Here is a 13,319-nt window from a genome sequence, read left to right as displayed (position 1 = left end):
CTCCCTTTTAATATGCTCTGTCTGAGTTTGGCCTTTTAAATCACCCTCAACATATCAAGCTCCCACAGTCAGTGTTGCAGGACGTAGCCAAACTCCCTGTGGGCGCTCAGTAAGACGGTCACTAGGGGGTTCAGATTGATACCTGTTTTTGATCAAGGTCAAAACTGGTGGAGGTGCATTTTTCCTTAGAAACATTGTTTTTTTATACAACGGAACATTTAAGAAAGTGTTGAAAAATTTATGCTGCATGTCACAGCATCTCTAATATGTCTTTTATTGATCCTACTTGCAAATGTGAAGCAAATTTGAAATCCGTTATGCGTTGATGCATAAGATGACTTGCTTTCTGCATTTATTCATCATGTTTCTGTGTGCGATTTGGTCTGAGGAAGGGCTCCTTGAACTCTATTTCCATCAAGCTGTAGCGGTCTTGCTTGATATTTGGAGAAACAGAAGTTGACCTTACCAGATTCCGTTCCACTGTCCCTCTTTGCCTCTCGGATTCTGGATATGTATTGATCTTCTACTGATATTTGTGATCCGACTGCTTTAATTTGATTCGATTTTAAACTTGGCCAAGTCTCCTAGATGTTCAGAGTGCCAGAGGCCAATCAATATCTAATCTGTTTCTCTGGTGGGATAGCTGTTATGAATGTTGTCATGCTACTCTTTCTTTGGTCGAATGGTATCTTATTTCCGGAAATTTACAGCACTTCCTATCCTAACAGGTGCTTACTGACACTGTTCATATAGTAATGCATATCTTGAATGGAGAGCTGTTTGAGTTAAACACTATTACAACCAATTACATATGAAAAATAAAATGAACATCCATTAAGGGAAAAATTAAAATAGATTAGTAAGTTGACCAAATTCAGAGCAACACATAGATGTGCAATAACTAAGACTATCTGAATAAAATACAGAAAAAATACAGTACAAACCAAAAATGTAAAAAAATGTATAAAATGAAAACACAGTGCCTTACTTTCTAGGTCAGCCTGTCTTTGCCCCAGTATCCTTGAACATCTCTCTTAGTGTGTTGTTCATGTTGCCGTGAGCAACAAGCTGTCAGGAGTTGCCTTCTGGCCCCTGAAAGCTCCAATATGGTGTCCATTAAGGCGGGAAGAGCCCATCTTAGTATTTGGCTCACAGGCATTGATTGTATATAATTCTCCACAGCTGCTCTTTACTGTACTGAAAAGTTTTCCAAAACATGAAATACAGAGGCAGCTGTATCACAAGGCTGAGATACTGCACATTAAATATGAATGGATCATGCTACACTGTATGGCTTCAGATCATGCTTCGTGATGTATGTGCATGTCAGCCAAGTAAAGAGCTAATTTTTATTCAAACCTCATTTTAGTTGCATGTTAGGAATTGACTTGACTTACCTGCATCTTTAGGTGCTGTTTAAGTGCTGGAAGAGTGACTGCTTCCAAACTCATGGCAGCTCATGTTGTTGAATTCATAGTGTGCTGACGTTTACACGTGGCCAACACACACATTACAAATTACCACATTACAAAATTATTACGTACGTTACCTATAATGACCTAGTAATTTTTGTTGAGACACATACAGTGTTGAGACACATACAGTATAGGTCTTTGCAAAGGCAGTGTTGTAGTCGAGTCACCAAACCTCGAGTCCAAGTCGGGTCTTAAGTCCGCAATGTTCAAGCTTGAGTCCAAGTCCGAGTCACCAAGGTCATGTCCGAGTCGAGTCTCAAGTCCTCAGTACTCAAGTCCGACTGCGAGTCTGTGCGAGTAATTAGTTTGAGTTCAACACATATACATTTACATCTGTCACATTAAAAGCTAGGTTAATCGTTAGAATTGTGCCTCTTAAGTTGTGGGTTTCATTCGTTTCGTTTGTTTTTTGATTTGTGTTTCTAAATTATCCAAAAATGAGCAGCAAAGCAGGAACAAACAGCAAATTAAAAAATTAAAAAATTGTAGCGTAAACTACTAAAACTACTGATTTTCCCATATAGAATCATGTGTGGCAGCCGACAACAAATAGATTTCCAAAACTGATACAATAACACCTGAACAATAGGCTACTTCTTGTATTCAGTATTTTCCACTGCTCATTCCATCTTCATTCATCACTTGACTAGCGAACTTCTCACTCCCAGGCACAGTGCTTGTGTTGTTAGATACATTTTTATAGCCACTGTCCACATGTAGGACAATATTGTTAATCAACCGGATGATCAGGTACAAGTTTAGGGTAACACTGAAAAGATGTGTATGACTCCCAAGTTAAAGTTCAAGTACTTGCAAGAACAAGTGAGTAAATCAATATTCAAGTCAGTCATCAAAATTGGGATAAAATATGTTAAGACTAAAACATAAAACATTGTTTGCTAGAGAGAGAAAAAACAGAGAGGGAAAGAGAGAGGGAGAGACATAAAGGTCCACAGGTGTTTTTGTGAAATTGTTTCAGCCTTAAGTGTTTTTTGTTCCATTGTGAAAATTGAAAACAGCTTTTGTTTAGGACACACATCAAGATATATCTTCTGACATCTGGATGAGCGCTTGGGAAAAATGAGTATGATTATTTACAACGCTCTTTCAGTCAACAAACCATAAGGCAAAGGCAATATATAATAATAACTTCAAGGTATCCCTCTTGAAGAATTTCAGAATTTCCTTTGAGATTTGATTTTGTTTGGCTTCATATCTGGGATTGATAGTTTATGTAAAACCTGTAAAAGCGGCAGTAGATTGTGCTAAATAATTTGTGACACCCTTTAGAGTCAGTGTCTGTGACTGAAAGAATAGGAACATCATGGAAGCCAAGTTTACCTGATCATTATTCATCATCACATAACATTTGGATTTGAAGGCAGTAGTGTGTTCAAGAGTGCACCATGCATAAACTGTATTGCCTGAATGTATACTACTGCAGCATTTCAGCAATGGATTTCCCCATAAAGCAAACCCTTTTTTATTTCAGTATGATACAACTGAGCTCTATTGATTGAAGACGTTACGTAGATAGGCCTCCAGTGGCTTCTGAATTGTAAATACGAGGGGTCGCTAATGCAGTGAGAGAGATATATGGGAGCCATTTGTTGGAACTTGATTCGTGGCCTTTGGCTATACTAGGGCTCTAACTGCATTGGTATGTTCATAAAATGTATCCACTGAGGCTATGGGTCATGTAGCTATCACTGAGCATTGGGTTTATTGCTTAATACAGGAAACAGCGCTTTGGAAAGTATGGAGAAATGGAGGATGAGAGCAGAAATTTGGGAGATGCCTGAGAAAATAGAACGAGCTATGGTCGGGCCGAGGATAAGTGGGGCAGAGTAAGAGGTCAGAGTGAAGCACAGAGGTGAATATTAAGTGGATGAGGTTAAATGTATGTATGGAAAAGGGGAAGGATAAGGCCTCCCATAGGGCTTGAAAAGTATTGAGAGTTTGTTAAATTTAATCAAATTAAACAAGAGAAAGCAGATGGATGTCTATGTCAAAAGTGCTGCAATTACTAATTATTGATAATAATTAATGACATTCAAAACTGCATCATTACTGTTTAAGATAGGAAAAGTACTTTGGCCCAGACAGAGCCTGTCTCTTCTGCTACAGCATGTCACATCTTCTGTGAATAACCTTAGTGACATGATAACTCTTAAAATCCACTTGCACTGAGAAACTAGCTGTGTTGACTGTTAGAATTGATGTTTTTCCTTGTTTTCTGAATTGACAAGATCATGTGGCACAGAAAGTTCAATTTGTACCTTTTATTTATCCAGTGCAGATTCCGTGAGCAGCATGCTTATTTTCAGCACTGACCTGCTTCATATTCATACAGTTACACACCTGGCAGCTGCCCTATACAAACAGTCTAATACTGTTGGCCACTAAGCCTCCTCCTTTGGAGCAATTACAGGTTAAGGGCACCTTGATGACAGTTGTTGAGGGAGGGAAGCGAGTTTCCCATTCACTTTCCTCACTCAGATTTTCCCAGCCAGTCAGGAATTCAAACCAGCTTCTCAAATCATGGCTAATGTTGACCAATATAATGTTTATCCCCAAAACTAATTTTGAATCCTTGAAATGACTGAAGAAGACGGTCACAGTCATGGGAAAGTGACGATGACGATGTCTGAGTAAGTGTGAAAATCCTGAATGCAGTGGTAGAGAGCGTAAAAAAAGGTGAGGAGGAGATAGGCGGATTTTGTTTATTTATTCATTTCCCCATTAGCCGCTACTAAGATGAGGGGAGGAGGTGTGAAAAAGGGGATGAGGAGAAAGAGAGAGAGAGAAAGCAGAGTGAATACGTTTTTTTTTTTGTTTTTTGTTTTTTTACATTTTTACATTTACATTTTCCACTTTATTCTACAGTAGTTGCCTTCGGGGCTACACAAAATTATGAGCCAGTAATCCGGTCTTCCTTAAAACCCCTGTGACCTGCTTTAGCATGACAGGGCACTTCATCAGCCACACATCAAAGATGCCCAAAACAAATCATGTTAGGTGATTTAATGTTGAACAAGAGATAGAATAGATTACCCACACCAATCTAGAGCAATCAGCACATGTGTAATCCATACCAATACAAACATAAACAGCTCTTTTATAGCAGGTTTTCAAGAGAACAGACGCTTTGAGGCAGTGATGTTAAACTCTGAAGTTATTCTATTCCTTCATTCATTAGGTTAATGATTTAACCATCTATCCATCCACCCATCATCCATCTGTCCGTCCATCCATCCATTATTTTAATACTATGTAAACCACTATAATGCAGCAGCCAGGATTCTATTAAATCTATGTCTGGTGGATGTCACTGCAACATCTATTGTTTGTAAAATGTTTATCTTGGTTTGGAAATGTCCCTTCCTTATCAGAGCAGAGAAGGTAGCCCCATAGAAAGGATTGTCAGTCTAGCCTTCATTCCCCATAAGATGTTGATGTAACTAAACAAGAGAGAGAGACAGAAGCTTGATCATCTCAGTCCAGACCATACAGTAGCTTATTTAAGTCTAAATTTGCAAGTCTGTCAAGTTGGCAGAAGCATAAGACTGTATGATGTTATAAAGAGATAATTTCTGGAGCTGCTCCACTGACAGTGATTGGACCAATTTGCATAGACAAATGACGGAACCGTGTACAATACAGGGTGATTTTATGGTGACATGAGCGCATATTCTAGTTAGCACCAATATATAAGACTCATTTGGATGTAAAAAGCTTGAACAGACCTTTCGTGAGTCCATCAAGTTTCTCCCCCAATAGTGAATGGAGTGTTCTGCCATTCAAAACTAAAGGGCAGAAACTGCGTAAGAGCAAGATGGAGTGAAACTGAGAAAAAATACTTTTATCTTCATCCTCTCCTGAAGTCGACAATATATATTGTTCAGTAGCACCTATGGGTCTAATGTTTGTTAAAATGCCATCTAAACTTGAGTCATGATGTCTGACCTTTGAAAAACAAAAATAGTTACTGCTGTTCACCTTTGTAGGGCAGTGTTGATGGCATCATTGATTTGAGCCACTCAATTCTGAGTTCTCTTTCCAAAATATGTGGGGTTTGTTTGGGTGTATATTCACCTTAGCCCTGTATGATGCGCACAACGGTGACCTTGAATGTAAGCTCCATAAGTTATCTTGGTTTGTGCCCTTTCAGGCAAAGCAAATCAATAAATACAGTTTGACCAATATGGGGTTTTGAGGGCAGGGCAGATACCGATACGGACATTTTTGTATTGAAGCTGCCATCAGCCAATATTTTATGCTGATAGTCAATATCTTCAAATTTCCCTATTTTAATCAAATCACACATTTCCTCAAATGTAATCAAAGATAGTCTGACCTTTATAAATATACGTATATAAGTGCAAGCATAAAGTACATATTCAACAGAGAGAGATGCAAAGAGAGAGAGAGGGAAGTGAGAGAGAGATTACATAACTACTACAATTCACATAAAGCATCACATATGGGACACAGTAAGAATAAACATACAGTCCTCAGAAAGCTGGCCTTCCCCTGCACTGATGCGAACCAAAGCCCAGTCTAATAACAGAACACACAGACACACACTGCCTGGGGATGCACTTGAATAAGTCATTACAGCTAACAAACAACAGGCTGTCCACTGTAGTCTACAGCCCTGTACCTGTTAATAGCTCAGTCTGCCAAAGGAGGTTTTAAAAGATTTCTCTCTGTCCCAGGAGTAGGAAGTAATCTGTGTGTTTCAACCTCTGCTTGACCCTCACAAACAAGGAAAACTAATTGTTCACAGCTTACTGTACTTGACTGTCCATCTCACAGGGAAGAGGCAGAAAGCACTTGGCTTGGAGCGCTATTTTATCATGCTATTTAGAGCGCAAGGGGAAAAGTTCAGTCAGAAACACTTATGTCAAAGGAGTTTGGACCATTTATTGCAACGAATGGTAAATACAGCTGTATTTAGTGAAAAAGGCTCTGCTCTTGGGGAGCAGTGAATGAATCCAAGCAGCATGCGAGAGAGTCTGCGGGGAGTACAATAAAACCCAGAGGCATGATAGACATATATGATTCAATAATATGAAAACCATCACATAAAACCACACATAATTCAGAGGTAGCTTTGCAAAACGTACTGTGTACAGATAATAGCAGGAGGAGGTTGGAGTGGTGGAGGGTGTTTTTTGCAGCGACTTGGGTCAACCGCAGCAGAGGCATGAATGATCCGCAGAGTGAGTGTGAGCTGTCAGATTATAAAGACCGCCTCATTGACTTGTTTGAATGTGATTGGTGATTGTAAGCATCTGATAGATGATCAGCTGATGGCGTGCACGACTTCACTGTGTATACTGAACTAACGCAATGCTCCAATTGGGGAAGACTGTAAAATGGTTGCTGCCATCAGTTTTTGTTGGAAACAAACAGTTCCGGTCATATAGGGAATAGATGGATGAGTTTTATTAAATTTACTGTCTACTATAGATCTACTATATGCAATATTTGCATTTCTTCACCAAACTATTCTTTCCTTGGTAGGTTGCTTTCCATCCTGTTCACCGACTTTATCCATCCAGGCTCGGCTCTGTCCTTTTTGTTGCCCTAGGAGAGATTGTGTACAAGCGCCCCCCCCTACATATTTCCGACAGCACCTTGAAGGGAGCAGAGTGTTCATTTGTTAGGTCGACTCGGTTACAAATTTATGCACAACACAATCAGTCTGTTGTTGTCGGCTCGGTGTATGAAAGGTAGAATGTACCAATACCAATCTACAAAGTAAAGTTGGCAGGGAGAGAAAGATGGACTCATGACATGGTGAACGCATGTTTCCCCCACACACACCCACACACACACACCTGTAGCTGGAGTCAGAGATATCAAATTGCATGAGACTTTTTTTTTTTTTGTAATTTTTTTTGGTGTTGCTGGACTCACCACTGCCATATCACAATGATAAAATGGATTTTGATCAATTTTTTTTTCTCTTGGCCTATCTGGACGGATGACGCCCTAGGGGACCGCTCTTGTCGCCTATGCATAGAACTGGCTATGCATCCATCCATTCATCATCCATCCATCATCCATCCATCATCCATCCATCCAGGAGTGGGATCATCTTGTGTCAGGGGTATTTACTGTTAAGCTCACCTTTGCTCAGCTTGTTTTGGCTCAGCTCATTTCAGTCCGTGAACTCTGTCACTCTTAGCCCCATTATGCAGATTTCCCGTCACGCCAAGATTTAGGGGTGCCCCACCTCACACTCAACAACACAATCACACACAAACACACAGCAAGCTGTCTTTGTTTATTTTCGGCTCATTAGCTAATTAGCCATCCACTCAGTCATTCTGGGTGCGCTCACGTCTTGGCTGTCACTTGGTAATTGCTGGAATGTGTTGAGACAACACCTAATTTGGACGAGGGGCATTGGGGAGATGCAGGCTGAGATCTTTTCAGTTCCGGCTGAGGTGAGATGCTGAAGGATGAGGTGATCTGAAAGTTTCGGGGCTGTTGCGCTGGGGGCAACCGGCGAGTGAGTAGGAGGTGCTCCTCCTGAGTTTCAGGAGTAACTTAAGTGTGAACAATAGTAAGTAGTTATATAATGTTTTTCAATTCATACCGAGTGCTTTGATTCTAAATGTAGAACTGGAAACAAAATCATTCAAGCTTATGTCTCTAATCCTCCTCTGAGCGATTCTGAAGAAGGAAGTGAGGCACCTTAGAGAGATGTCTGTGGCATTATTTTACTGTAACAGCAGTCATTTTCCTGGTATTTCAGCATCATGACAGACAATACAACTGTACTTTCCTTTCAGAATTCCACAATTGACTGTTTCTGCCAGAGAAAATGTGTACACATTTTTCTCAAGCAATTTCATGGTCACTGTATGATTTACACGCCACAAAAGATGCAGAAACCTAAGCATATATTTTATATCTGATAATATCTGAGAGAAGAACTGAGTTTTATTCCAAAATGATTGAAAGGAAAGCTACTGGATTTATAGAATGTTTAGTATACTACTGAATACTATTGAAATTATTAATTGTATTAATATCTTTGCTTACAACATTGTAAGATTTTAGATTACATAAAGTCGTGAGCTTTTAAAACACTGAAAGTGAATATAGGGTAGCATTTTTTTTTCCTAAAATGATTATCTACTCTTTTGGACTACATGGGTTATATACATGGACCAGGGTTTCTAACAACCTCTACAAGTGTTGAAAAAAATAAGTGCAGTGTGAGAGAAAAGTGCCACCTTCACAACTGGCTGGGTTTACTTTTGCATCAGGGGATATATCGTAATATTCATTCACACTTAAGATTGATGTCTCATTGTTGCCACTTGATGAGGCCTAATGAATACAGGAGAGACAAAGCAAATGCATCATCAACATAATTACTGCTCACTGTGTTAATATTATGCTCATAATGGGTTCAGCATATCGTGTCTTAATCGCTTTTGCTTAGGGACTTGGCTCTATATGCGAACATTGTTGGGAATAATCACTGCAGTTATGATGATAGCGTTGATTAAATTATCACAATTTAAATGTCTGGAGAATATCTTGAAAATGTTTTATAAAACTGCCTCTTTAACTGCCTCTTTATAAATGACAGCAGAACTGAGTTGTGACTCTTCCATCTCTCCCCCCTATTCTATCTCCTCGATTCCTTCCTCTTATCGCCTCACCCCCTCCCTTCCCTTCTCCTCTCTTCCTCTCCCCCTTTTCTCTCTTTCTCCCTCTCTGTCTCTCAACCCCATTTTTCTTCATCCCATCTGTTGATCTTTCCTCTGCCTTTTCTCTCCTTGTCTCTCTCCATCCCTCCCTCTCGTCCAACTCGTCCTCTGTGCCTCCTTCCTCCTCCTAACCCTAACCCTGCTTCCCTCTCTATTATCCCTCTCTCTTTCCATCCCATTCCTGCTCCCCTCTCTCTCCTTCCTTCCCTCCCTCCTTCCCTCTATCCTTGACTCCCTCTCCCTTTGCCCTCCTCCAGGTTGTCATGGCGGTGTGCACCAGAGGAAGCTGTACAGTGACCTGATGGTCAACTACAATCGGCTGGAGAGACCCGTCCAAAACGACTCCGCACCCATAGTGGTGGAACTGGGCCTCACACTGCTACAAATCATTGACGTGGTGAGTGTGTGCCTGTGTGTGTGTATGTGTGTTAGAAAGTTAGAGGCATAGAGTGTGTGTGTGAAGACAGAAAGAGGAAGAGAGGCTGTGTGTGTGTGTGTGTGTGTGTGTGTGTGAGTGGAATTTGTTTTGAAATCAACAGAGCGAGCTAGAGATAGAGTTAGTTGAACACTGTCTTTGTGAGAGTTTTTGCACATCGGTATGTGCTGTTTTTGTTTTTTTGAAAGGTATTTCTTTTGAGTTATTTGCACATCGGTACGTGTTGTTTTTTTTTCTTCTTTTGTTTAAGGTATTACTTTTGAGTTATTTGTTGTGACTGTGGTGCACGCTCATGCATATAGTTTGTGGTTAATGCAGATCTACTTCCTCTGAACTGGTATTCAAAGCCATCCTTAACCCACCAGTAGCTGCACCCAACCAAGTGATGTTATTCATCTTTGAAAACCACTGGTCTTTGTTTCTCCTCTCGATATTTTTTCATTTCGAGGCACTACACTCCCTGAGTCCCTCCTTTCATTGGACAAGAAAATTGAATCTCAGTGTTGCGATGTGCCCTCTCTCTCTTTTTGCCTCTATTGTTCTTCTTAGCTGCTCCTCGCCCTTGTTTCTTCTCTCACCTTCTTTTCCATTCCAATCACAACTTTAACTTGGTTTCGTGCGTTTCCAGGCACTGCCATTGTGCTGTCTTCTTAGAGCCTCTTCCCATGTTTCTCCTTCTTTCATGGTTGTGCGCAACAGAGAGAAGCCTCATGCAAAACATCTGTTCTTATCCCTGTGCCCTACATTTTGCACACACAAACACACACAAACACAAACACACACAGACACACAAACACACACAAACTCACAAACCCTATGCAGCCCTGTGCAGCCATAGTGCTCACTGTTTCACTTGTACTTCACTCTTTTTCAACACTTAAATCAACACTACTGTCGTTTTGGTACATTTTCTGTCAGGTCTCATCTTGTATTTTGTTTCTTACATGTTTGCCCTAAGCTTCACTTTGTGTTTCCTGTGTTCCCCCTCTCATGCACCTATCCACCCACAAACCCACACATAACCCCTTGCCGGTTAGCCTGACCACATAGCCAGAGCATTCATCCAAAAAACCCAAGCCGACATCCCGTCACATCTCTGAGCCAAGGTTGTCAGTCCTGTCACAAGATGTGTACGTCTCTTCATGATAACTACATCGTGTTAAGAGCTTTATGGTGCGCTGTTATATATGGTTCCCATTCTATTATTCATCTGGTCTGCCCTCCGACAGCAAATATGAAACATAATTTTCATGTTTTTTCAGAGCTGTCAGAGGGAAGAAGTAGGTGGTGTGTCTGGCTTGCTGGAGACACATAGTCAAGAGGCGAGTCTTTCTCAAGAGAAAACATGGCACTCTTCAAAATGATGTGGCATTTCAACACATCTGTTGAAAGTGAGAGCCAACACATATTTTGTGTTTAGCGAGACATGTTGAAAGAACATTTATTATTAATGTTATTAAAATGCACTGTATTGAAAAGTTACAAAATATGTGCTGTGCTTCAACAGACACACAAAAGTGATATAAATGATAAATAAAGTTAAAGTGTAAAGAAAAAAGTGTGTAGCTGGATTGAGGTGTTTGGTTTGGAAGCCAACCTCACCATACATTAGCCACGGATCTGAAAAAAAAACAACAACAACTAAGGCCTAAACTGAGGCCAAACCTGATGTACATTTACATTTTAATTTCATTTTATTTAATAAATGCTTTTATCCATTTATATTATATTTATATTTTTTATCCATTCTTTTTCCGTGTGCGTAGATATAAGGCTAGAATGAAGATGGATAGAAGATAAACTCACTGATATAAAAGTCCCATCTTAATCTCAATATTAAAATCCCATCTCAATATGATGATAAGATAATAATAAATGAAATGATCATGACGCATAATTATAAATTGTCATCCCTTATGACACTGTAGACGATCAGCACTGCCCAAGCAAGCTGTCTTGGTGGCTTACAGATCAGAATCAGAACGGCTCTGACCCGGGCTCCGAGCGTCTCTGGCTGTGGCTCCAGATGCCCGTGGGCTGGGAGGCTGTAGCTGGGAAGCTGTGAACCTGTGTACACATGACCTCCCCTCCATCAGGTCACAGGCTGAGCCAGCCAGCTGCTGCAGCCTCTCCGCTCATATGCCAGCCTCTCGTGTGTTTGTGTGTGTGCGTGTGTGTGTGACTTTGTATTTGCCTGTGTGCATGCATGTGTGTGTTAAGAGGAAGAGGGTAGGATCCAGTGAAACCCTCAATCTCTCATAATTAACCAACAAAGGGAAACAGTAATTAAGACTCATAATTGGTGTAAGTTGTACAAATCGACAGATAGTTTGCACACTGTCAGATCTCAGTAGTGTCTTATGTTGATGTTCCAGTACGATATTCGCTTATTGTTTAATATTCCGCTCTATGGAGCCACACATTGTTAGCTGTCTAGATTCATAATGGATAAGCTAGCAAGGCCATATGAGTTATTGCTTACTGGGCAGGTGTGAATAATGTAAAGCTCTGTGTGTGTGTGTGTGTGTATGTGTGTGTGTGTCTGTGTGATGTGGCCTTTGGTTGCTGATGAATAATATATCTGGGTAGCGCAGTGTGACCTGAGCCTCCATCTGCTCCTGGGTAACTCTCTATCCAGGGAACTGGGGCAGGTTCTGCCCACAGTCTGGGTTCTTCAGCATGAAGGCTGACGGACAGACAGAAAAACACAAGTCTGGCAGTTACCACCCAATGTGGGAGAGGCCACCATATGCCTTACTTTCACACACACGGACTGAGAGCATCTACTGTAGCTTACGCATTCAAAGAAACCAAGATTCAAGATTCCATATATTAAATTGACAGGTAAGCAAAGTTCATTTTATCAGTGATTTACAAGAGTAAAATGTTAAACTAAGATCAGAAAAAAAAACAGTAAGACGTAAAAACAATAAGACAACACAAAAACAGACAGAATTACATACACAGAGGCTAAACAAAGGCCAGGTCTGAACAGATGAGTTTTTAACTGCTTTTTGAAAGTGTCATTAGAGTCTGCAGATCTTAAGTCCAATGGAAGAATGTTCCACAGTTTAGGAGCCACAGTTTCAAAGGCTTGATCACCTTTAGTTTTGAGTCCAGAGCGAGGGACAACCAGCAAACCCTGGTCAGAAGTCCTGAGCGACCTACTTGTAATGTAGGGATGGAGTATGTCGCAGATGGACTCTATATGTGATTAAAAGAACAAAAGAGTACAGGTCCAGTTCAGTCATTGAAAGAAAGTATGTAAGAAAGAAAGAAAGAAAGTATGTAAGAAAGAAAGATAGAAAGAAAGAAAGAAAGAAAGAAAGAATTGCAAAATCTTTCTGCGATCAGTTTATATGGTGTCAACTGTCGGTGGTGCAAAGCCAGTGATTTCTAGTGTGGAATAAACGAGCCTGCGTCTGACCCTCCTCACCTGATGAAGGCCCACTAGGGCAGAATCATTCGTATTAAAAAACTGTGTTTTGGAGCGTATGTTTTTCAGTTGTCCGCTTGCGTTCACATTTGAGTTCTATCAACCCAGCACCTGAGGCTGGAGGTGCATATAGACTAACACCTTTCATTGTGCTCTTGCTAAACAAGACAGTGATGCCTCCTATCTGCGCGCACTCAGCTGCACTGCATCAGAAGCTCACCCATATGCGTTGAACC

General features: G+C 40.6%; 1 protein-coding gene across 1 annotated transcript in view; it reads left to right on the top strand.

Moving 5' to 3' along the window:
• Positions 1–6,684: 6,684 nt before the first annotated feature.
• The window catches only part of LOC139652624 (neuronal acetylcholine receptor subunit alpha-7-like), a 32,011-nt gene continuing 25,376 nt past the window's right edge, over positions 6,685–13,319 (top strand). Inside the window, exons 1-2 of the mRNA XM_071529763.1 lie at positions 6,685–6,700; positions 9,469–9,608. Coding sequence (XP_071385864.1) covers positions 6,685–6,700; positions 9,469–9,608 — 156 coding nt within the window. The remainder of the gene's footprint in view (positions 6,701–9,468; positions 9,609–13,319) is intronic.

The sequence above is a fragment of the Centroberyx affinis genome, unplaced genomic scaffold (assembly GCF_046629955.1).
Source record: "Centroberyx affinis isolate AG114_WGS23_722 - 3 ecotype Tasmania unplaced genomic scaffold, CSIRO-AGI_Caff_v1 ptg000127l_1, whole genome shotgun sequence".
In the NCBI taxonomy this organism is placed as follows: Eukaryota; Metazoa; Chordata; class Actinopteri; order Beryciformes; family Berycidae; genus Centroberyx; species Centroberyx affinis.
Note: the sequence above shows the minus strand (reverse complement) of the source record. Positions and strands in the feature narration are given on the sequence as shown.